The 24,930-nt window shown below is 49.2% G+C and overlaps 1 protein-coding gene across 10 annotated transcripts in view; it reads right to left on the reverse strand.

The window, feature by feature from the left end:
- LOC311114520 (ankyrin repeat and KH domain-containing protein 1-like) overlaps positions 1-24,930 on the reverse strand; it is a 64,492-nt gene that overhangs the window by 21,857 nt on the left and 17,705 nt on the right. For 3 of the 10 annotated variants that reach the window (XM_084189769.1, XM_084189768.1, XM_084189764.1), the window contains exons 3-17: positions 16,050-16,206; positions 15,564-15,726; positions 15,204-15,351; positions 12,108-12,341; positions 11,843-11,937; positions 9,645-9,800; positions 8,893-8,974; positions 8,483-8,674; positions 7,406-7,515; positions 7,226-7,313; positions 6,075-6,202; positions 5,210-5,353; positions 4,637-4,742; positions 3,833-4,110; positions 3,046-3,324 (exon numbers count right to left, since the gene is read on the reverse strand). In XM_084189769.1, the coding sequence (XP_084045895.1) occupies positions 3,046-3,324; positions 3,833-4,110; positions 4,637-4,742; positions 5,210-5,353; positions 6,075-6,202; positions 7,226-7,313; positions 7,406-7,515; positions 8,483-8,674; positions 8,893-8,974; positions 9,645-9,800; positions 11,843-11,937; positions 12,108-12,341; positions 15,204-15,351; positions 15,564-15,726; positions 16,050-16,206 (2,360 nt within the window). Of the gene's footprint in view, positions 1-3,045; positions 3,325-3,832; positions 4,111-4,636; positions 4,743-5,209; positions 5,354-6,074; positions 6,203-7,216; positions 7,314-7,405; positions 7,516-8,482; positions 8,675-8,892; positions 8,975-9,644; positions 9,801-11,842; positions 11,938-12,107; positions 12,342-15,203; positions 15,352-15,563; positions 15,727-16,049; positions 16,207-24,930 lie in introns of all 10 variants that reach the window. The other 7 variants (XM_084189766.1, XM_084189763.1, XM_084189761.1 and 4 more) reach the window with 4 other exon arrangements.

Consider the following 24,930-nt stretch of genomic DNA (forward strand, 5'->3'; position numbering starts at 1 on the left):
CTATTAGATATGAGGGGATGGATACGTCTGTTTCTATTAGATATGAGGGGATGGATAAGTCTGTTTCTATTAGATATGAGAGGATGGATAAGTCTGTTTCTATTAGATATGAGAGGATGGATAAGTCTGTTTCTATTAGATATGAGAGGATGGATAAGTCTGTTTCTATTAGATATGAGGGGATGAATAAGTGTTTATATTAGATATGAGAGGATGGATAAGTCTGTTTCTATTAGATATGAGGGGGTGGATACGTCTGTTTCTATTAGATATGAGAGGATGGATAAGTCTGTTTCTATTAGATATGAGGGGATGGATACGTCTGTTTCTATTAGATATGAGGGGATGGATAAGTCTGTTTCTATTAGATATGAGGGGATGGATAAGTCTGTTTCTATTAGATATGAGAGGATGGATAAGTCTGTTTCTATTAGATATGAGAGGATGGATAAGTCTGTTTCTATTAGATATGAGGGGATGAATAAGTGTTTATATTAGATATGAGAGGATGGATAAGTCTGTTTCTATTAGATATGAGGGGATGGATACGTCTGTTTCTATTAGATATGAGAGGATGGATAAGTCTGTTTCTATTAGATATGAGAGGATGGATAAGTCTGTTTCTATTAGATATGAGAGGATGGATAAGTCTGTTTCTATTAGATATGAGGGGATGAATAAGTGTTTATATTAGATATGAGAGGATGGATAAGTCTGTTTCTATTAGATATGAGGGGATGGATACGTCTGTTTCTATTAGATATGAGAGGATGGATAAGTCTGTTTCTATTAGATATGAGGGGATGGATACGTCTGTTTCTATTAGATATGAGGGGATGGATAAGTCTGTTTCTATTAGATATGAGGGGATGGATAAGTCTGTTTCTATTAGATATGAGAGGATGGATAAGTCTGTTTCTATTAGATATGAGAGGATGGATAAGTCTGTTTCTATTAGATATGAGGGGATGAATAAGTGTTTATATTAGATATGAGAGGATGGATAAGTCTGTTTCTATTAGATATGAGGGGATGGATACGTCTGTTTCTATTAGATATGAGGGGATGGATACGTCTGTTTCTATTAGATATGAGGGGATGGATACGTCTGTTTCTATTAGATATGAGGGGATGGATAAGTCTGTTTCTATTAGATATGAGAGGATGGATAAGTCTGTTTCTATTAGATATGAGAGGATGGATAAGTCTGTTTCTATTAGATATGAGGGGATGAATAAGTGTTAATATTAGATATGAGAGGATGGATAAGTCTGTTTCTATTAGATATGAGGGGATGGATACGTCTGTTTCTATTAGATATGAGGGGATGGATAAGTCTGTTTCTATTAGATATGAGGGGATGGATACGTCTGTTTCTATTAGATATGAGGGGATGGATACGTCTGTTTCTATTAGATATGAGGGGATGGATACGTCTGTTTCTATTAGATATGAGGGGATGGATAAGTCTGTTTCTATTAGATATGAGGGGATGGATACGTCTGTTTCTATTAGATATGAGGGGATGGATAAGTCTGTTTCTATTAGATATGAGAGGATGGATAAGTCTGTTTCTATTAGATATGAGGGGATGAATAAGTGTTTATATTAGATATGAGGGGATGGATACGTCTGTTTCTATTAGATATGAGGGGATGGATAAGTCTGTTTCTATTAGATATGAGGGGATGGATACGTCTGTTTCTATTAGATATGAGGGGATGGATAAGTCTGTTTCTATTAGATATGAGAGGATGGATAAGTCTGTTTCTATTAGATATGAGGGGATGAATAAGTGTTTATATTAGATATGAGAGGATGGATAAGTCTGTTTCTATTAGATATGAGGGGATGGATACGTCTGTTTCTATTAGATATGAGGGGATGGATAAGTCTGTTTCTATTAGATATGAGGGGATGGATACGTCTGTTTCTATTAGATATGAGGGGATGGATAAGTCTGTTTCTATTAGATATGAGAGGATGGATAAGTCTGTTTCTATTAGATATGAGAGGATGGATAAGTCTGTTTCTATTAGATATGAGAGGATGGATAAGTCTGTTTCTATTAGATATGAGGGGATGAATAAGTGTTTATATTAGATATGAGAGGATGGATAAGTCTGTTTCTATTAGATATGAGGGGATGGATACGTCTGTTTCTATTAGATATGAGAGGATGGATAAGTCTGTTTCTATTAGATATGAGGGGATGGATACGTCTGTTTCTATTAGATATGAGGGGATGGATAAGTCTGTTTCTATTAGATATGAGGGGATGGATAAGTCTGTTTCTATTAGATATGAGAGGATGGATAAGTCTGTTTCTATTAGATATGAGAGGATGGATAAGTCTGTTTCTATTAGATATGAGGGGATGAATAAGTGTTTATATTAGATATGAGAGGATGGATAAGTCTGTTTCTATTAGATATGAGGGGATGGATACGTCTGTTTCTATTAGATATGAGGGGATGGATACGTCTGTTTCTATTAGATATGAGGGGATGGATACGTCTGTTTCTATTAGATATGAGGGGATGGATAAGTCTGTTTCTATTAGATATGAGAGGATGGATAAGTCTGTTTCTATTAGATATGAGAGGATGGATAAGTCTGTTTCTATTAGATATGAGGGGATGAATAAGTGTTTATATTAGATATGAGAGGATGGATAAGTCTGTTTCTATTAGATATGAGGGGATGGATACGTCTGTTTCTATTAGATATGAGGGGATGGATAAGTCTGTTTCTATTAGATATGAGGGGATGGATACGTCTGTTTCTATTAGATATGAGGGGATGGATAAGTCTGTTTCTATTAGATATGAGAGGATGGATAAGTCTGTTTCTATTAGATATGAGGGGATGGATAAGTCTGTTTCTATTAGATATGAGAGGATGTATAAGTCTGTTTCTATTAGATATGAGGGGATGGATAATGCCAGAAAATCAGAAACTCTTGATTATTCAGAAATAATCACATTCCTTCAGATCAAAATGACAACAAAAAAAAACAGACCACCACCAACAACAACTCCTAACCTCCTCCTCCTCTTCCTCCTCTCTGTTCCCCTCCTCGTCAGACCCTGTATCCGACCCGGGCTGTGTGTGCGTGTTAACCCCCGGTGGTGCTGTGAGGGCCCCAGGCATGGTAGTGTTGGCCCCTACCCCCGGCCCTGGCCCCGGGTCCTGGCCTGCCTCCTGCTCCTCCTTCATGCCCTTGGCCTCCATGTACTCTTTGGTGAACTGCTGCTGGGTCTTCAACTGCAGCTGGCGCTCCACCTTCTGCAGCTCCTTCAGAATCTTCTTCTTCTTCTGGACCTAGAAGACACGTACGCCACGGGGTGGGTTAGGGTGAATCAGACCTATAGTTCTATGGTCAGACCTTGCTCATCCATTAGTTGAAAGATGGGTGGAGCTATCAACATATTTCCGAGACCTATCTGGTCCCTTCAGACCTGGGTGGTGTTCCTTAGGCACCAAACGGGGATGGAACTACCTGGACTGCCTGGAATAACAAACCCACATTTTCACTTCGTGTTGCAAAAAGTTAAAACATTTGTGTGCCCTATACCTGTATTGAGGGTCTTGGACAGCGTTTCCCAAACTCGGTCCTGGGGACCCCAAGGGTAATGAAATCATCATCAAGCTTTGATTATTTTAAAATCAGCCGTGTAGTGCTAAGGCAAAAACCAAAACATGCACCCCTTGGGGTCCCCAGGACAGAGTTTGGGAAACGTTGGTCTATGACCTCATCCCCACTAGTAATTCAATAGGATCTCTGTGGTCCTATACCTATGAATGATCCCCTCTGTCTGTCTGCTCTCACCTGCTCCTCCCGGCTCTTCTTCAGCTCTTCGATCTTGTCTTTGGTGAGCGGCTCTCCCTGGATCAGTTCCAGAGACTGCAGCTGGGCCTTCTCTATGGCTGAGATCCTCTGGCCCAGCTCATTAAGCTTCCCCTCCGTCTCCTCCACGATACACTCCAGGGGCTGGCACAGGTGGAATGGGGGCAAGGCCTCTGCATCCCCGGGACCCGGGCCGGGACGCACCCCTCCTGGACTGGAGGGGCTGGGAGGGAGGGCAGCCTGTCTCTGCTTGGACGAACCTGGAGAGGAGGGATGGAGGACGAGGGATGAAGAGGAGGGAGAGAGATGGAGGGAACAAGGAATGATAGCAGGATTAGGTCACATTACAATAAAGCCAATTCATCATCAGTTGAAGTCACGTCATCGTTAGACACTTTTGATATATATAACAGGCCAAGCCAAGGCTCTCCGTTTCTAAGAGGCCAAGCCAAGGCTCTCCGTTTCCAAGAGGCCAAGCCAAGGCTCTCCGTTTCTAACAGGCCAAGCCAAGGCTCTCCGTTTCCAAGAGGCCAAGCCAAGGCTCTCCGTTTCTAACAGGCCAAGCCAAGGCTCTCCGTTTCCAAGAGGCCAAGCCAAGGCTCTCCGTTTCTAAGAGGCCAAGCCAAGGCTCTCCGTTTCTAAGAGGCCAAGCCAAGGCTCTCCGTTTCCAAGAGGCCAAGCCAAGGCTCTCCGTTTCTAAGAGGCCAAGCCAAGGCTCTCCGTTTCTAAGAGGCCAAGCCAAGGCTCTCCGTTTCTAACAGGCCAAGCCAAGGCTCTCTGTTTTACCTTTGCTGGTGACGGGTGGCGGGGACGTGGTGATGTTGGAGGGGGCTCTGTCTGGCTCCTGGGGGGGCACCACCATGGCCAGGGCCTGGAATGGGACACGAGGAACCTGGGGATAGAAGGGTGGTCGTAAAACATAAAACAACTAGTTAAACACAATTTCCATGCTGACCTGTTTCAATAGCGCAAAACAATTACTTACCTGAAAGGGGTCTTGTGAGGGTGTGTGAGTTTTACCTGAGAGGGGTTTTGTGAGGGGGGTGTGAGTTTTACCTGAGAGGGGTCTTGTGAGGGGGGTGGTGAGTTTTACCTGAGAGGGGTCTTGTGAGGGGGGTGGTGAGTTTTACCTGAGAGGGGTCTTGTGAGGGGGTGTGAGTTTTACCTGAGAGGGGTCTTGTGAGGGGGGTGTGAGTTTTACCTGAGATGGGTCTTGTGAGGGGGATGTGAGTTTTACCTGAGAGGGGTCTTGTGAGGGGGGTGTGAGTTTTACCTGAGAGGGGTCTTGTGAGGGGGTGTGAGTTTTACCTGAGAGGGGTCTTGTGAGAGGGGTGTTGTGAGGGGGGGTGTGAGTTTTACCTGAGATGGGTCTTGTGAGGGGGGTGTGAGTTGGCAGAGGTCAGGCGCGGGGACAGACAGGATGTTGTTAGGGAAGTCTAGCAGGTAGGACACCACGTTGGTGTGGCCGCCCTTAGCAGCTTCAATCAGCATCGTCGAGCCGTCCTATTGGAGGAGAAACAGGAAGTGAGTAAGTCTGAATGAGGCTTCATCACAGTTAACTTTTTCTATTCTGATACTCTTGTTCATATGGCTGAGTTAAACAGCTTTCTTATGAGTTTGATGGTATTGTTTGATGATGGTGTGTGTGTGTTTTCTACCTTCAGTCTTTGTTTGGGGTCAGGTGTGTGTGTGGGGTCAGGTGTGTGTGTGTGTTGAACCTTCAGTCTGTGTGTGGGGTCAGGTGTGTGTGTGGGGTCAGGTGTGTGTGTGGGGTCAGGTGTGTGTGTGGGGTCAGGTGTGTGTGTGGGGTCAGGTGTGTGTGTGTGTTGAACCTTCAGTCTGTGTGTGGGGTCAGGTGTGTGTGTTGAACCTTCAGTCTGTGTGTGGGGTCAGGTGTGTGTGTGTGTGGGGTCGGGTGTGTGTGTGTGTGGGGTCGGGTGTGTGTGTGTGTTGAACCTTCAGTCTGTGTGTGGGGTCAGGTGTGTGTGTGGGGTCAGGTTTGTGTGTTGAACCTTCAGTCTGTGTGTGGGGTCAGGTGTGTGTTGAACATTCAGTCTGTGTGTGGGGTCAGGTGTGTGTGTGTGTGGAACATTCAGTCTGTGTGTGGGGTCAGGTGTGTGTGTGTGTGGGGTCAGGTGTGTGTGTGTGTGGGGTCAGGTGTGTGTGTGTGTGTGTGTGGGGTCAGGTGTGTGTGTGTGGGGTCGGGTGTGTGTGTGTGTTGAACCTTCAGTCTGTGTGTGGGGTCAGCTCCATGCGCCAGCAGCAGTTCTACCACAGCTAGGTGCCCTCCAGCACAGGCCAGAGACACCACCGTGTGGTCCTTGTTAGCTGTCGCTCTGTTCACATTAGCACCTGGACACAAAACACAGGAAAGAAACAATATATACTGCAACATGCAACAATTTCAAAGATTTTACTGAGCTACAGTTCATAGATGGAAAAATCAGTCAATTGAAATAAATAAATTAGGCCCTAAGGATTTCATTAGAATGGGCAGGGGCACAGCCATGAGGGGCCTGGGAGGGCATAGGCCCACCCAATGGGGAGCCAGGCCCAGCCAATCAGAATGAGTTTTTCCCCACAAAAGGGCATTATTACAGACAGAATTACTCCTCAGCACCCCCCCACCCCATCCCCTCTCAGACGATCCCGCAGGTGAAGAAGCCAGATGTGGATGTCCTGGGCTGGCCTGGTTACACGTGGTCTGGGGTTGTGAGGCCGGTTGGATGTGCTGCCAAATTCTCTAAAAACGATGTGTAATGATCATGCTGTTTAATCAGCTTCTTGATATGCCACACCGGTCAGGTGGATGGATTATCTTGGCAAAGGAGAAATGCTCAAACAAATCTGTGCACAAAATTAGAGAGAAATAAGCTTTTGGTGCGTATGGAACATTTCTGGGATCTTTTGTTTCAGCCCATGAAACATGGGAACAACACTTGACATGTTGCGTTTATATTTTTGTTCAGTATATACTTTCATCCACTTTAAACTTCTAAGAATCAATCGTTTCATAATAATAATAGTTCAAAATGGATGTAGATCTTAAAGGAGGGAATTGTACAACAACATAGAATTAGAACCAGTGATTGGAACCGGTTCAGGAACCAGAAAATAACAAACATTTACGAGGAACGAAGGTGATCTATAGTGTTCCGGAACAGAACCATTATTTTAAAAGCATGGGAACCGGTTAATAACGTTATTTTACGCTCCAAGCTATTTTTTCAGTCCCACAAAAAACCACCATCAAAGCACCTATGCAAAGCACTTCCTCTGTCACGTCAACTTCTCCTTCCAGTGTCTGCCATAGTAGGACATAGTTAAGGGCATTGTAGTGGTTTAAAAAAAAAGATGCAGTCTAACCTAACCCACCCTTGCTGATGAGGAACTGCACGGTGCAGAGGTGTCCTGCTCTGGCTGCCTTCATCAGGGGAGTCCTCCCCCCCTCAGACTCATGCTCCTGGAGGACAGACAAAAAGGATGTGGATTTTAGGAGAGGAAATGGGCGGAAAGAAAGAAGGAAAGAAAGAGATAACAGGAGTGTTTGTGTACCAGATCTGCTCCAGTCTGCAGCAGAATGTCGGCCACGTCAGTGTGTCCGTTCTCACACGCGTACGTCAGTGCTGTGTCTCCCGTCGCCGTGGTAGCGTGCACGTTCGCACCTACAGAGAGAAGTCAGAGTTCAGAGCTGACCCAAAAGAAAAACTAACAAGCCCTGTTAAAAGGCAGAGGTTGTCAACTTTACAACAGCCATCTAGTTACTAGGCTAAGTCCTGGAGTCTCACATAAGTTCTCTACAAAAATACTAAAGATCAAACAAAGAATCTTCAATACGACTCCCCATCTCACCTGCAGCCAGGAGGTATTTGACCAGCTCCAGGTGTGTGTGTGTGTACCTGCAGCCAGGAGGTATTTGACCAGCTCCAGGTGTGTGTGTGTGTACCTGCAGCCAGGAGGTATTTGACCAGCTCCAGGTGTGTGTGTGTGTGTGTGTACCTGCAGCCAGGAGGTATTTGACCAGCTCCAGGTGTGTGTGTGTGTACCTGCAGCCAGGAGGTATTTGACCAGCTCCAGGTGTGTGTGTGTGTGTGTGTACCTGCAGCCAGGAGGTATTTGACCAGCTCCAGGTGTGTGTGTGTGTGTGTGTACCTGCAGCCAGGAGGTATTTGACCAGCTCCAGGTGTGTGTGTGTGTACCTGCAGCCAGGAGGTATTTGACCAGCTCCAGGTGTGTGTGTGTGTGTGTGTACCTGCAGCCAGGAGGTATTTGACCAGCTCCAGGTGTGTGTGTGTGTACCTGCAGCCAGGAGGTATTTGACCAGCTCCAGGTGTGTGTGTGTGTGTACCTGCAGCCAGGAGGTATTTGACCAGCTCCAGGTGTGTGTGTGTGTACCTGCAGCCAGGAGGTATTTGACCAGCTCCAGGTGTGTGTGTGTGTACCTGCAGCCAGGAGGTATTTGACCAGCTCCAGGTGTGTGTGTGTGTGTACCTGCAGCCAGGAGGTATTTGACCAGCTCCAGGTGTGTGTGTGTGTACCTGCAGCCAGGAGGTATTTGACCAGCTCCAGGTGTGTGTGTGTGTACCTGCAGCCAGGAGGTATTTGACCAGCTCCAGGTGTGTGTGTGTGTACCTGCAGCCAGGAGGTATTTGACCAGCTCCAGGTGTCCCTCCTGAGCAGCCTCCATGAGAGGCGTGGAGCAGCCCAGTTCGATGTCGGCTCCGGCCTTGATGAGGAAGTCAGCCACCTCCAGGAACCCTCCACAGCACGACAGGGTCAGGGCTGTCTCCTGGGTCTCCTCCGTCTGGGCGTTGATGTTGGCACCTGGAGGGGGAGGAGAGAGACAGAGAGAGCGAGAGAGAGATGGAGGCAGAAATAGAGAGAGATGAGAGAGAGGCTAGTGTCTATATTAGAAGTGAAACCCTCTCCAACAGGCCTGACAAAGTACTTCATTACACACAATAACATAGTATATGCAAGAGCATTGAACAGTGTTCAGGTCTCCATTTATTTTCTAGTTCCATATGATCCCAGTTCATTACCCTGAGCCAGCAGCAGAGCCACCATCTCTTCATGGCCTTCTCTGGCTGCCTCCATCAGAGGGGTATAGCCTTCATCATTCACCTAGACACATTAAAACATCCAGTTACAGGACTCAGTGGCTGAATCCCAAATCACCCCCTTCCCCTGGCCCCTCCACGCACACGTTCACGTGCGCCTCCGTCATTTGCAAAAGTGTCCCAAAGCTGAAGGAATGAAAATGATCAAGGGCGTAGGGGTTAATTAGCCCTTACAGTAGGCACTTAGACTGAGCCTGCAACGCTGCTGGCTTCATAGCGAAGTGAAATCCCATAAGGCACCGTGTTATTTAAAAATTTGCGCAATTTCACACAAAATAATGGAGAGGCGTGCCTAATTATATGACACGTGCATTGGTTTGTAAAATATAAAAAATAACTCCTAAATTAAAGATTTAACTGTTACTGTAAAACGACAGGGAGTATTTGTTCATTTGAATTTCACTCCCCTTTTTACAATTTAAAAATGGATCATGAATTGCATCATTCAAGTCAGTTGTGTGTCCTGAAGTTGATGGGTTTATTGACCCCCTCGCCACTCTCTGGAAGTCACCCTCGGAGAGTGACAGAGGGCCCTCCAAGCGGGTTGGTAAGGGCGAGGCGGTGGTTTGGGATTCACCATCCCTAACCCATCAGATGGCTGTAGCCCTCATCATTCACCTAGATACACATTAAAACATCCACTGTTACAGGACTCTGTGTGTGTTGCTACTCACCTCCTCTAGGTTGGCTCCTCTCTCTATGAGCAGAGCTGCTAGTTCTACGTGCCCGCCGCAGGCTGCCAGGGTGAGGGGCGACTCGAAGGAGTCAGCGGGCATGTTGACCTGCGCCCCGCTGTCCAACAGCAGCCGTGCCACCTCCACATGCCCATCCTGGGACAGGAGACACACACACACACACAGGGACAACATAAGCACCTGAGTGGGTTACACACACACACACACACACACACACACACACACACACACACACACACACTGGAGAGACACGCACACAGACATAAGCACCCGGGTTGCACGCACACATGCAGGGAGAGAGAAGAGAGGGGCTGTGTGTTGGGTCATATGCTCACCATGCAGGGAGAGAGAAGAGAGGGGCTGTGTGTTGGGTCATATGCTCACCATGCAGGGAGAGAGAAGAGGGGCTGTGTGTTGGGTCATATGCTCACCATGCAGGGAGAGAGAAGATGGGCTGTGTGTTGGGTCATATGCTCACCATGCAGGGAGAGAGAAGAGAGGGGCTGTGTGTTGGGTCATATGCTCACCATGCAGGGAGAGAGAAGAGGGGCTGTGTGTTGGGTCATATGCTCACCATGCAGGGAGAGAGAAGATGGGCTGTGTGTTGGGTCATATGCTCACCATGCAGGGAGAGAGAAGAGAGGGGCTGTGTGTTGGGTCATATGCTCACCATGCAGGGAGAGAGAAGAGGGGGGCTGTGTGTTGGGTCATATGCTCACCATGCAGGGAGAGAGAAGAGAGGGGCTGTGTGTTGGGTCATATGCTCACCATGCAGGGAGAGAGAAGAGAGGGGCTGTGTGTTGGGTCATATGCTCACCATGCAGGGAGAGAGAAGAGGGGCTGTGTGTTGGGTCATATGCTCACCATGCAGGGAGAGAGAAGATGGGCTGTGTGTTGGGTCATATGCTCACCATGCAGGGAGAGAGAAGAGAGGGGCTGTGTGTTGGGTCATATGCTCACCATGCAGGGAGAGAGAAGATGGGCTGTGTGTTGGGTCATATGCTCACCATGCAGGGAGAGAGAAGAGGGGGGCTGTGTGTTGGGTCATATGCTCACCATGCAGGGAGAGAGAAGAGAGGGGCTGTGTGTTGGGTCATATGCTCACCATGCAGGGAGAGAGAAGAGAGGGGCTGTGTGTTGGGTCATATGCTCACCATGCAGGGAGAGAGAAGAGAGGGGCTGTGTGTTGGGTCATATGCTCACCATGCAGGGAGAGAGAAGAGGGGCTGTGTGTTGGGTCATATGCTCACCATGCAGGGAGAGAGAAGATGGGCTGTGTGTTGGGTCATATGCTCACCATGCAGGGAGAGAGAAGAGGGGGGCTGTGTGTTGGGTCATATGCTCACCATGCAGGGAGAGAGAAGAGAGGGGCTGTGTGTTGGGTCATATGCTCACCATGCAGGGAGAGAGAAGAGAGGGGCTGTGTTGGGTCATATGCTCACCATGCAGGGAGAGAGAAGAGAGGGGCTGTGTGTTGGGTCATATGCTCACCATGCAGGGAGAGAGAAGAGAGGGGCTGTGTGTTGGGTCATATGCTCACCATGCAGGGAGAGAGAAGAGAGGGGCTGTGTGTTGGGTCATATGCTCACCATGCAGGGAGAGAGAAGAGAGGGGCTGTGTGTTGGGTCATATGCTCACCATGCAGGGAGAGAGAAGAGAGGGGCTGTGTGTTGGGTCATATGCTCACCACGCAGGGAGAGAGAAGAGGGGGGCTGTGTGTTGGGTCATATGCTCACCATGCAGGGAGAGAGAAGAGAGGGGCTGTGTGTTGGGTCATATGCTCACCATGCAGGGAGAGAGAAGAGGGGGGCTGTGTGTTGGGTCATATGCTCACCATGCAGGGAGAGAGAAGAGAGGGGCTGTGTGTTGGGTCATATGCTCACCATGCAGGGAGAGAGAAGAGAGGGGCTGTGTGTTGGGTCATATGCTCACCATGCAGGGAGAGAGAAGAGAGGGGCTGTGTGTTGGGTCATATGCTCACCATGCAGGGAGAGAGAAGAGAGGGGCTGTGTGTTGGGTCATATGCTCACCATGCAGGGAGAGAGAAGAGAGGGGCTGTGTGTTGGGTCATATGCTCACCATGCAGGGAGAGAGAAGAGAGGGGCTGTGTGTTGGGTCATATGCTCACCATGCAGGGAGAGAGAAGAGGGGGGCTGTGTGTTGGGTCATATGCTCACCATGCAGGCTTCCATCAGTGCTGTGTGCATCTCATCCGTCTTATGCTCCTGATCTGCCCCAGCTTCCAGCAGAAACCTCACCATGTCCAGATGACCTGGAGGGAGAGGGGAGGGAGGGATAAATCACTTCATTTAAATTGACATTTTGTTGTCTGAGACTATGAATGTTGTATTGGGGGGGCTATGTGAGCGAGCGCCACAAGAAAACATCTAAAAAAAACAATCAAAAGGGAACACTTGAAGGAGAAGTGAAGAAGAGCGTCACCTTTGTAGCAGGCGAGTGTGAGGGCGCTCTCCTTGAACTCGTTGGAGTGTGTGTTGATCCCGGCGCCGTACTCCAGCAGAACCCTGGCCACATCCACGTGGCCCGCGCTCGCCCCCTCCATTAGGGGGGTGTGGCCGTTCTCGTTGTGGTCCTCGATGTTGGCCCCCTCCTTTAGGAGAACCTTCACCACATCTACGAACCCCCCAGCACACGCATACGTCAGGGCTGTGTTACCTACAGGGGGAGAGACCATACGTCAGGGCTGTGTTACCTACAGGGAGAGAGACCATACGTCAGGGCTGTGTTACCTACAGGGGGAGAGACCATACGTCAGGGCTGTGTTACCTACAGGGGGAGAGACCATACGTCAGGGCTGTGTTACCTACAGGGGGAGAGACCATACGTCAGGGCTGTGTTACCTACAGGGAGAGGGGGAGAGACCATACGTCAGGGCTGTGTTACCTACAGGGAGAGAGACCATACGTCAGGGCTGTGTTACCTACAGGGAGAGGGGGAGAGACCATACGTCAGGGCTGTGTTACCTACAGGGAGAGGGGGAGAGACCATACGTCAGGGCTGTGTTACCTACAGGGAGAGAGACCATACGTCAGGGCTGTGTTACCTACAGGGGGAGAGACCATACGTCAGGGCTGTGTTACCTACAGGGAGAGAGACCATACGTCAGGGCTGTGTTACCTACAGGGAGAGAGACCATACGTCAGGGCTGTGTTACCTACAGGGAGAGAGACCATACGTCAGGGCTGTGTTACCTACAGGGAGAGAGACCATACATCAGGGCTGTGTTACCTACAGGGAGAGAGACCATACGTCAGGGCTGTGTTACATACAGGGGGAGAGACCATACGTCAGGGCTGTGTTACCTACAGGGAGAGAGACCATACGTCAGGGCTGTGTTACCTACAGGGAGAGAGACCATACGTCAGGGCTGTGTTACCTACAGGGGGAGAGACCATACGTCAGGGCTGTGTTACCTACAGGGAGAGAGACCATACGTCAGGGCTGTGTTACCTACAGGGAGAGAGACCATACGTCAGGGCTGTGTTACCTACAGTGAGAGAGACCATACGTCAGGGCTGTGTTACCTACAGGGGGAGAGACCATACGTCAGGGCTGTGTTACCTACAGGGGGAGAGACCATACGTCAGGGCTGTGTTACCTACAGGGAGAGAGACCATACGTCAGGGCTGTGTTACCTACAGGGAGAGAGACCATACGTCAGGGCTGTGTTACCTACAGGGAGAGAGACCATACGTCAGGGCTGTGTTACCTACAGGGAGAGAGACCATACGTCAGGGCTGTGTTACCTACAGAGAGAGGGGGAGAGACCATACGTCAGGGCTGTGTTACCTACAGGGAGAGGGGGAGAGACCATACGTCAGGGCTGTGTTACCTACAGGGGGAGAGACCATACGTCAGGGCTGTGTTACCTACAGGGGGAGAGACCATACGTCAGGGCTGTGTTACCTACAGGGGGAGAGACCATACGTCAGGGCTGTGTTACCTACAGGGAGAGACCATACGTCAGGGCTGTGTTACCTACAGGGAGAGAGACCATACGTCAGGGCTGTGTTACCTACAGGGAGAGAGACCATACGTCAGGGCTGTGTTACCTACAGGGAGAGAGACCATACGTCAGGGCTGTGTTACCTACAGGGGGAGAGACCATACGTCAGGGCTGTGTTACCTACAGGGAGAGAGACCATACGTCAGGGCTGTGTTACCTACAGGGAGAGAGACCATACGTCAGGGCTGTGTTACCTACAGGGAGAGAGACCATACGTCAGGGCTGTGTTACCTACAGGGGGAGGGGGAGAGACCATACGTCAGGGCTGTGTTACCTACAGGGGGAGAGACCATACGTCAGGGCTGTGTTACCTACAGGGAGAGAGACCATACGTCAGGGCTGTGTTACCTACAGGGAGAGAGACCATACGTCAGGGCTGTGTTACCTACAGGGGGAGAGACCATACGTCAGGGCTGTGTTACCTACAGGGAGAGAGACCATACGTCAGGGCTGTGTTACCTACAGGGAGAGAGACCATACGTCAGGGCTGTGTTACCTACAGGGAGAGAGACCATACGTCAGGGCTGTGTTACCTACAGGGAGAGGGGGAGAGACCATACGTCAGGGCTGTGTTACCTACAGGGAGAGAGACCATACGTCAGGGCTGTGTTACCTACAGGGAGAGAGACCATACGTCAGGGCTGTGTTACCTACAGGGAGAGGGGGAGAGACCATACGTCAGGGCTGTGTTACCTACAGGGAGAGAGACCATACGTCAGGGCTGTGTTACCTACAGGGAGAGAGACCATACGTCAGGGCTGTGTTACCTACAGGGAGAGAGACCATACGTCAGGGCTGTGTTACCTACAGGGAGAGGGACCATACGTCAGGGCTGTGTTACCTACAGGGAGAGAGACCATACGTCAGGGCTGTGTTACCTACAGGGAGAGAGACCATACGTCAGGGCTGTGTTACCTACAGGGAGAGGGGGAGAGACCATACGTCAGGGCTGTGTTACCTACAGGGAGAGAGACCATACGTCAGGGCTGTGTTACCTACAGGGGGAGAGACCATACGTCAGGGCTGTGTTACCTACAGGGGGAGAGACCATACGTCAGGGCTGTGTTACCTACAGGGAGAGAGACCATACGTCAGGGCTGTGTTACCTACAGGGGGAGAGACCATACGTCAGGGCTGTGTTACCTACAGGGGGAGAGACCATACGTCAGGGCTGTGTTACCTACAGGGGGAGAGACCATACGTCAGGGCTGTGTTACCTACAGGGGGAGAGACCATACGTCAGGGCTGTGTTACCTACAGGGAGAGGGGGAGAGACCATACGTCAGGGCTGTGTTACCTACAGAGAGAGGGGGAGAGACAGCGTGGCAGAGGGAGAGAAGAACTAGATACTTGTGTTGTCTGTTCGTGATGTTTTAATGGAGCTAGATGGAGCACAAGGACATATTGTCCAAACAGAAATCTAAACGTTTTGGTTTGGACAAAGAATTATGACAAGAAATATCCACACGCACATTGAACAAGGCAGATGGAAAAGGAGTGTGTATTCATACCTGTGGAGGACTGTGCGTTGGCGTCAGCCCCGTGGACCAGGAGCAACTTGACGATGTCGACGTAACCGCCGCTCGCCGCCGCCATCAGGGGCGTGATGTCACCTTTAATCCCCCGGTCCTCCACGTTGGCATGCATGGCCAGCAGCACCTAACAACCAATCACAGCAGGGGTCAGGGATTAGAGGTCATACAATGTCAATGTATGGGTTAGAGAGTTTGTGGGGGACTGAATGTCATTCTGACATAAAATAACCCCCCCCCCAAAAAGAGGAGACACAATGTCTATTTTTGAAAAAGGACGATGACACACTTGTGCACAGACACACGCACTGCACTGTTCTCCCACTCACACAGACCCACCTGTGCGAGTTCATAGTATCCAGCAGAGCAGGCTAGGCAGAGCAGACTCTCTCCCTCCTCAGTGTGTTCGTTGACGCTCCGTCCCTCGTCTAGTAGCTTCCTCACAGCGTTCACGTCTCCGTCCGAACACGCCTCTGCTAGACTACGGCTGAAAATAACCAGACTGCTACAATTACTGCCACTGTGACAGGAGAACACACACACCCCTTACATACTGTACACACACACTTACACAAACACAAACAGACAACTAATGCCCGCATACACACACCTCATAATCACACTTCTACTATTATTTTGACAGAGAAACTACCAGACAACACATGACTAAACTGTTTGATTGAGTGACATATTGATCTCTGAGTTAATACACTGACTGATTGACTGAAATTCTGATATTGATTGCTATATTCAGTGGTTGTCTTCTCATGTATTGATAGATATTTTGATGGATCTATTGATATATGGACTGGGGTAGATACATACTTGTCGGCCTGGCCAGCGTTGAGTGTGTTCTCTGCTCTCATGCGCGTCAGGGCGGCAGCTGCCTCGTCCAGGGCACAGCTCACTGACGACGTCAGCCTCCGCAGCACCTCGGGATCTGCAAAGGCTTTACCATCCGCAGTTGACAGTTTACCAATGCCTTCCGGGTTAAAGGTCATCACAGGCATGGAGGCAAAACCATACCAAAGAAGCCAGGCAGGTGATCGTAGAGGCAAATCCAGCCACAGCCAATCCAATCCATGGTTAGTAGAGGCATTCATAAAAAAACACAGAAACACACAAGCATGGGTTAGATCCAAGTCAGGAAAACTGAGATTTGAGAAGCTTAACTGTCTTGGGTATCTACACTGAGTGTACAAAACATTAGGAACACGTGCTCTTTCCATGACATAGACTGACCAGGTGAAAGTTATGATCCCTTATTGATGTCACTTGTTAAATCCACTTCAGTGTAGGTTAAATAAGGATTTTAAGCCTTGAGACAATTGAGACATGGATTGTGTATGTGTGCCATTCAGAGGCTGAATGGACAAGACGAAAGATTTAAGTGTCTTTGAACAGGGTATGGTAGTAAGTGCCAGGCGCACCAGTTTGAGTGTGTCAAGAACTGCAACGCTGCTGGGTTTTTCATGCTCAACAGTTTCCTGTGTGTATCAAGAATGATCCACCAACCAAAGGACATCCAGCCAACTTGACACAACTGTGGGAAGCATTGGAGTCAACATGGGCCAGCATCCCTGTGGAACGCTTTCGACACCTTGTAGAGTCGACGAATTGAGGCTGTTCTGAGGGTAAAAGGGGGTGCAACTCAATATTAGGAAGCGTTCCTAATGTTTTGTACACTCTGTGTATGTCTATATGTTAAAAAGGTCAAGAGGTCAAGAGTAATGTGAGAGTAGCTCCACCTTTCCCTCAGAGGCTAGGTGGAAATGTAGACATATTGCCTACACCGACTGACCAAGTCCTCACAGATCTCCCCAAGTGCCTGGGGGCTAGACTAGAGTCTAAGGTAGGGGTTAGGGTGCTACCTAAAGGGCTAGGGGCTAGCTAGTGTCTAGGGGCTAGCTAGTGTCTAGGGGGCTAGCTAGTGTCTAGGTAGGGTAGGGGCTAGCTAGGGGCTAGCTAGTGTCTAGTGTCTAGGTAGGGTAGGGGCTAGCTAGGGGCTAGCTAGTGTCCAGGGGGTAGGGGCTAGCTAGTCTCTAGGGGGCTAGCTAGTGTCTAGGGGGCTAGCTAGTGTCCAGGGGGTAGGGGCTAGCTAGTGTCTAGGGGGTAGGGGCTAGCTAGGGGCTAGCTAGTGTCTAGGGGGCTAGCTAGTGTCTAGGGGGCTAGCTAGTGTCTATGGGGTAGGGGCTAGCTAGGGGCTAGCTAGTGTCCAGGGGGTAGGGGCTAGCTAGTGTCTAGGGGGTAGGGGCTAGCTAGTGTCTAGGGGGCTAGCTAGTGTCTAGGGGGTAGGGGCTAGCTAGTGTCTAGGGGGTAGGGGCTAGCTAGGGGCTAGCTAGTGTCCAGGGGGTAGGGGCTAGCTAGTGTCTAGGGGGTAGGGGCTAGCTAGTGTCTAGGGGGCCAGCTAGTGTCTAGGGGGCTAGCTAGTGTCTAGGGGGTAGGGACTAGCTAGTGTCTAGGGGGCTAGCTAGTGTCTAGGGGGTAGGGGCTAGCTAGTGTCTAGGGGGCTAGCTAGTGTCTAGGGGGTAGGGGCTAGCTAGTGTCTAGGGGGCTAGCTAGTGTCTAGGGGGTAGGGGCTAGCTAGTGTCTAGGGGGCTAGCTAGTGTCTAGGGGGTAGGGGCTAGCTAGTGTCTAGGGGGCTAGCTAGTGTCTAGGGGGTAGGGGCTAGCTAGTGTCTAGGGGGCTAGCTAGTGTCTAGGGGGTAGGGGCTAGCTAGTGTCTAGGGGGCTAGCTAGTGTCTAGGGAGTGGGGGCTAGCTAGTGTCTAGGGGGTAGGGGCTAGCTAGTGTCTAGGGGGCAGGGGCTAGCTAGTGTCTAGGGGGCTAGCTAGTGTCTAGGGGGCTAGCTAGTGTCTAGGGGGCCAGCTAGTGTCTAGGGGGCCAGCTAGTGTCTAGGGGGTAGGGGCTAGCTAGTGTCTAGGGGGTAGGGGCTAGCTAGTGTCTAGGGGGCTAGCTAGTGTCTAGGGGGCTAGCTAGTGTCTAGGGGGCTAGCTAGTGTCTAGGGGCTAGGGACTCGCTAGGGGCCAGAAGGATAGGGGCGAGGGGCTTGGGGGTAGGGGCTAGCTAGGGGCGAGGGGATTGGGGGTTAGGGGCCTACAGGCTAGCAGGGTTTGTTTCATGCTCTGTACTCTACCTACTCTATGATGAGGCCTAGAGTGTTGGACAAGACAGGCACAGCTGGGAGAAAGTGTTGGACAAGACAGGCACTGCTGGGAGAAAGTGTTGGACAAGACAGGCACTGCTGGGAGAAAGTGTTGGACAAGACAGGCACTGCTGGGAGAAAGTGTTGGACAAGACAGGCACTGCTGGGAGAAAGTGTTGGACAAGACAGGCACTGCTGGGAGAAAGTGTTGGACAAGACAGGCACTGCTGGGAGAAAGTGTTGGACAAGACAGGCACTGCTGGGAGAAAGTGTTGGACAAGACAGGCACTGCTGGGAGAAAGTGTTGGACAAGACAGGCACTGCTGGGAGAAAGTGTTGGACAAGACAGGCACTGCTGGGAGAAAGTGTTGGACAAGACAGGCACTGCTGGGAGAAAGTGTTGGACAAGACAGGCACTGCTGGGAGAAAGTGTTGGACAAGACAGGCACTGCTGGGAGAAAGTGTTGGACAAGACAGGCACTGCTGGGAGAAAGTGTTGGACAAGACAGGCACTGCTGGGAGAAAGTGTTGAACAAGACAGGCACTGCTGGGAGAAAGTGTTGGACAAGACAGGCACTGCTGGGAGAAAGTGTTGGACAAGACAGGCACTGCTGGGAGAAAGTGTTGGACAAGACAGGCACTGCTGGGAGAAAGTGTTGGACAAGACAGGCACTGCTGGGAGAAAGTGTTGGACAAGACAGGCACTGCTGGGAGAAAGTGTTGGACAAGACAGGCACTGCTGGGAGAAAGTGTTGGACAAGACAGGCACTGCTGGGAGAAAGTGTTGGACAAGACAGGCACTGCTGGGAGAAAGTGTTGGACAAGACAGGCACTGCTGGGAGAAAGTGTTGGACAAGACAGGCACTGCTGGGAGAAAGTGTTGGACAAGACAGGCACTGCTGGGAGAAAGTGTTGGACAAGACAGGCACTGCTGGGAGAAAGTGTTGGACAAGACAGGCACTGCTGGGAGAAAGTGTTGGACAAGACAGGCACTGCTGGGAGAAAGTGTTGGACAAGACAGGCACTGCTGGGAGAAAGTGTTGGACAAGACAGGCACTGCTGGGAGAAAGTGTTGGACAAGACAGGCACTGCTGGGAGAAAGTGTTGGACAAGACAGGCACTGCTGGGAGAAAGTGTTGGACAAGACAGGCACTGCTGGGAGAAAGTGTTGGACAAGACAGGCACTGCTGGGAGAAAGTGTTGGACAAGACAGGCACTGCTGGGAGAAAGTGTTGGACAAGACAGGCACTGCTGGGAGAAAGTGTTGGACAAGACAGGCACTGCTGGGAGAAAGTGTTGGACAAGACAGGCACTGCTGGGAGAAAGTGTTGGACAAGACAGGCACTGCTGGGAGAAAGTGTTGGACAAGACAGGCACTGCTGGGAGAAAGTGTTGGACAAGACAGGCACTGCTGGGAGAAAGTGTTGGACAAGACAGGCACTGCTGGGAGAAAGTGTTGGACAAGACAGGCACTGCTGGGAGAAAGTGTTGGACAAGACAGGCACTGCTGGGAGAAAGTGTTGGACAAGACAGGCACTGCTGGGAGAAAGTGTTGGACAAGACAGGCACTGCTGGGAGAAAGTGTTGGACAAGACAGGCACTGCTGGGAGAAAGTGTTGGACAAGACAGGCACTGCTGGGAGAAAGTGTTGGACAAGACAGGCACTGCTGGGAGAAAGTGTTGGACAAGACAGGCACTGCTGGGAGAAAGTGTTGGACAAGACAGGCACTGCTGGGAGAAAGTGTTGGACAAGACAGGCACTGCTGGGAGAAAGTGTTGGACAAGACAGGCACTGCTGGGAGAAAGTGTTGGACAAGACAGGCACTGCTGGGAGAAAGTGTTGGACAAGACAGGCACTGCTGGGAGAAAGTGTTGGACAAGACAGGCACTGCTGGGAGAAAGTGTTGGACAAGACAGGCACTGCTGGGAGAAAGTGTTGGACAAGACAGGCACTGCTGGGAGAAAGTGTTGGACAAGACAGGCACTGCTGGGAGAAAGTGTTGGACAAGACAGGCACTGCTGGGAGAAAGTGTTGGACAAGACAGGCACTGCTGGGAGAAAGTGTTGGACAAGACAGGCACTGCTGGGAGAAAGTGTTGGACAAGACAGGCACTGCTGGGAGAAAGTGTTGGACAAGACAGGCACTGCTGGGAGAAAGTGTTGGACAAGACAGGCACTGCTGGGAGAAAGTGTTGGACAAGACAGGCACTGCTGGGAGAAAGTGTTGGACAAGACAGGCACTGCTGGGAGAAAGTGTTGGACAAGACAGGCACTGCTGGGAGAAAGTGTTGGACAAGACAGGCACTGCTGGGAGAAAGTGTTGGACAAGACAGGCACTGCTGGGAGAAAGTGTTGGACAAGACAGGCACTGCTGGGAGAAAGTGTTGGACAAGACAGGCACTGCTGGGAGAAAAGCAGGAATGTCATACAACAGCGTGTGTGAGAGGGAGGGATGCAGGGAAGTAGAGGACCGCGATGCAGGGAAGTAGAGGACCGCGATGCAGGGAAGTAGAGGACCGCGATGCAGGGAAGTAGAGGACCGCGATGCAGGGAAGTAGAGGACCGCGATGCAGGGAAGAGGGAGGAGGACAGAGATGCAGGGAAGAGGACAGAGATGCAGGGAAGAGGACAGAGATGCAGGGAAGAGAGGGAGGAGAGGACAGAGATGCAGGGAAGAGGACAGAGATGAAGGGAAGAGGACAGAGATGCAGGGAAGAGGGAGGAGAGGACAGAGATGCAGGGAAGAGGACAGAGATGCAGGGAAGAGAGGGAGGAGAGGACAGAGATGCAGGGAAGAGGACAGAGATGCAGGGAAGAGGACAGAGATGCAGGGAAGAGGACAGAGATGCAGGGAAGAGAGGGAGGAGAGGACAGAGATGCAGGGAAGAGAGGGAGGAGAGGAGGGAGAGGACAGCGATGCAGGGAAGAGAGGGAGGAGAGCAAGAGAGAGAGGGAGGAGAGCAAGAGAGAGAAGCAGGCAGGAGGAAAAAAATGTGCTTGTTCTGTTAACCTACAGAGAAGGACCTCTTTCACAAGGAGCAAGACACACTTCCCATCCAGGGAGGTCATCCAAGCCAAAATACTGTGTGTGCGTTGACACGAGAGATGGGGGAGAAAGTGAGAGCAAGCTAGCAAGAGCCCAACTCTCCCCCCATATGTTTGCCTCTACCCTACATTAGTGGAAGTTCCAAGTTTTAGTTGTCACATGCACAAGTACAGTGAAATTCTTAACTTGCAAGCCCTACACAACAGTGCAGTAAAGTAAAGACAAAACACCAAAATAATTACTCACAAGCAAAGTTGGGTCAGAGCTCACAAGACACAGCCATACAGAATGGCACCATCTTTGTAACAGAGAAGTTTAGAAGTAAAACTGTGTGTTAGTGGGTGGGTCCTGCCAGTCAGCGTTTTCACCACCACTACCCTCTGCTCTGGCTGTGTGAGTGAGTCTAAACGTAGCCTACGCCTAACTGTCAGAAGGATTTCACAACGTTGCCCCAGGCGGGCCAGGCAGGGCAGGGAAAGTAGTGGAGGGCTGAGGTCTGGGGGGGGGGGGGGGGTTGATCGTTGTATTGTCCTGTCTAAACAACATCTCGGCTTTCGACAAGAAGCAGTGTTACGCAGCTGTTTTTATTAATCTGGCTAAAGCCTTTGATTCTGTTAACCACTGCATCCTGCTCAACAGACTCAGCGACCAGAGGGTTCTCAGAGGATTGTCTAGCCTCACTCTACTACAGACCTTCCTAATACCAACAAAACTAAAATGTACCGGAACCTACCTCAACCTGCCTGCCCTCCTAACGTTCTCATCCTGAATTGGTCAGAGCTAGAGTGTCGACTAGGGCTGTCCCCCCCCCCCAAAAGAAATCTTAGCCGACCGAGAGTAGTCTGTTCTTTCGATTGGTCGATATTTTCAAACGTGTATTTTTCTATACATAGGCACATCCTATGTGTTTTAATAAAATCAACTATATGCACTAAGCGTGTCTGATGCTTTAAGCGCATTGTTTGATGAAATCATTAAGAAAAATGACTAGAGGGAGTCCGACTGCAATTGATTTGATTGTGCCGGGCCGGGCTCAGACTTGCTGCACTGTGTTAAAAAAATGACAGTGAGTGACTGACTAGCACCCGTTGTCTGTCTCTCCTCCCTGCTGCAGCGACCACCACAGAACATCAACAGCGTTTATCGCGTTGTCCGTGTTGCTGAAGCTGCAACAATTACAGCCATTTCTGACTGAAAAGTTCTGTTACCGAAATCCCTCATTTGTTTAGGAAAAACATTCCCTCAACCCTTGCTCTCTTTGTGACATAGGGCCTGACCTATATCATAATTACATCAATAAATTGGTTATAACAAACTCTGAACACTGTACCACATGCGACAGAAAAATGGATGCAGAGGCCGTGACAAACTCGAAACGGGGGAATGTTTACTGGTTGCTCAGGAGGTAAAGGGGAAGTCAAATGTGTGGAATAAATGTGACAAGTTGTGGAAAATACTGTAGATCAAGAAAAAAAAAAGGTAAGGATCAAGCGCTACGTGCATATTACGTGTGCCAAACAGGTGCTGTATAGATTACAATATAATTTCTCTAAAATTATAAGCATACCAGAGAGTCTGTTGTAACGTTTTTTTAATTATATTTTTAAGCCTTTATTAGAGCAAAGACTAAAACCAGTCGCATTCATTCGTGAATGCAATTTCCAAAATGGAACGGTTTATTTATTGTTTACGCTAATTATTCAGAGGGTCGCTTTGTTATTTTATTTTAAAACTAAAATGCTTGATTGCATTTCAAATCATGAATGACTCGTATGCTGTGTGATGACATGAACGAATGAATGATTGATACTGTAGCTTATATAAGTATTGAAATATAAGCCTAAGTAAGTTACGGTATTAAGACTAAACAGGATGTGCTCTTAGGCCTACAGCTCGATGGTGGTTATACAAGGCTGCTATACTAAGCCTACTAATGATAACGACATTACTTATCATAATGATGATCATAACAATAATAGTAATAATAACAACAATAATGAGATCAAGAAAAATGAGGGTTATTTTTCTGACAATTTGGAAGTGTAAACACTAAATAAATTATAAATAATACCAGAGAGGCTGTTCTAACAGGGAAAAGGTGTAAATCCTTTATTACAGCATAGCAAAGATTAAAAATTAGTGAAATTGTTTATCCGACATGTTGTGGTTGGTGCTCACGAAGGCTTGGTGCTCACTGAATCAGTAGGCTATTAAACAAACACTCAAACAGGCAACAGAAGCAGGATCTGTCTTATTTATGTAGATATCTATGGAAGATTTATAAAGCCAGGCACATTTAACAGTTAGGCTATTGATTATAGACCTAATTAAGTTGGGGTTTCATCTCTCCTCACTTTTCTTACACAATTAAGGCAAAGGCTGTTTTCTCATCGCCTAACTCCGCTGCTTCCTCCACAGCATTGTTCTCAACACCAATATGCTGGTTACCTTAGCTATTATGCACATAGCAACATGGTCTAGGAAAAAGCACCAATTCAACAGCGCACTGATATGTTTCAGAACCGCGGACAGCGACCGCTCGACTAAATGGGGTCAGCCCTAATGTCGACACCTATAAATATATTGGCGTACGGCTGTACTAGTCACTGTCATTCCATACCCACGTCACCCACCTTCAGGCTAAAGTTAAATCCACAATTGGTTTTCTGTACCGCAACAAAACATCCTTCACCCACTCTGCCAAGCACACCCTTGGAAAAATGACCATACTGACAATCCTGGACAATGGCGACGTAGGTTACAGGCTTGCCCCCTCCCTCAAGCTAGATGTAATTTACCCCACTGCCATCTGCTTTGTTACCAATGCCCCCTTCAACACTTATCACTGTTACCTTTACACCCTGGTCAACTGGCCCTCTTTACATACACGACACCAGACCCACTGGTGCCAATTTATTTGCAAGTCCCCCCTACCTCAGCACCTTCACTACCAATAGCAGCCTGCTCGCTGGTAGATGTATGACACTGGTTATTCCAAAACCAGCACTTCCTATGGCCATCATTCATTCCAGTTTTCCGCCGCCAACAACTGGAATGAGCTGCAAAAGACCTTCAAAAACTTAACACATTCATCCCACCACACTCCTTCAAAAACACATTACCTGATCTACTCACTGTTCAATGTACCTGCTGATCATTCGGTCTGATGGGTTTTCATTTTGGCTGCCTGTTATTGTGGTATTTCTGCTCTAACCCACTGTGAATGTTTCTCATTAGGGCGGCAGGTAGCCTAGCTCTTAAAGCATTGGGCAAGTAACCGAAAGGTCGCTGGTTCGAATACACGAGCAGTCAAGGTGAAAAATCTGTCGATGTTTCCTTGAGCACCTAACCCAAATTTGCTGCAGGGGCACCGTACTAATATGGCTGACCCTATAAAACGATGCATTTCACAATACCTTTCAATTGAAGCGGCAGGAAACAAACGTAAGTGGCCACCTCTCACAAAAACTGATCAAAAATTAAATCACAGATAATTATAAGGGAGCAGAGGAACTTA

The sequence above is a fragment of the Coregonus lavaretus genome (genome assembly GCF_964263955.1).
Source record: "Coregonus lavaretus genome assembly, contig: HAP1_SCAFFOLD_484, whole genome shotgun sequence".
In the NCBI taxonomy this organism is placed as follows: Eukaryota; Metazoa; Chordata; class Actinopteri; order Salmoniformes; family Salmonidae; genus Coregonus; species Coregonus lavaretus.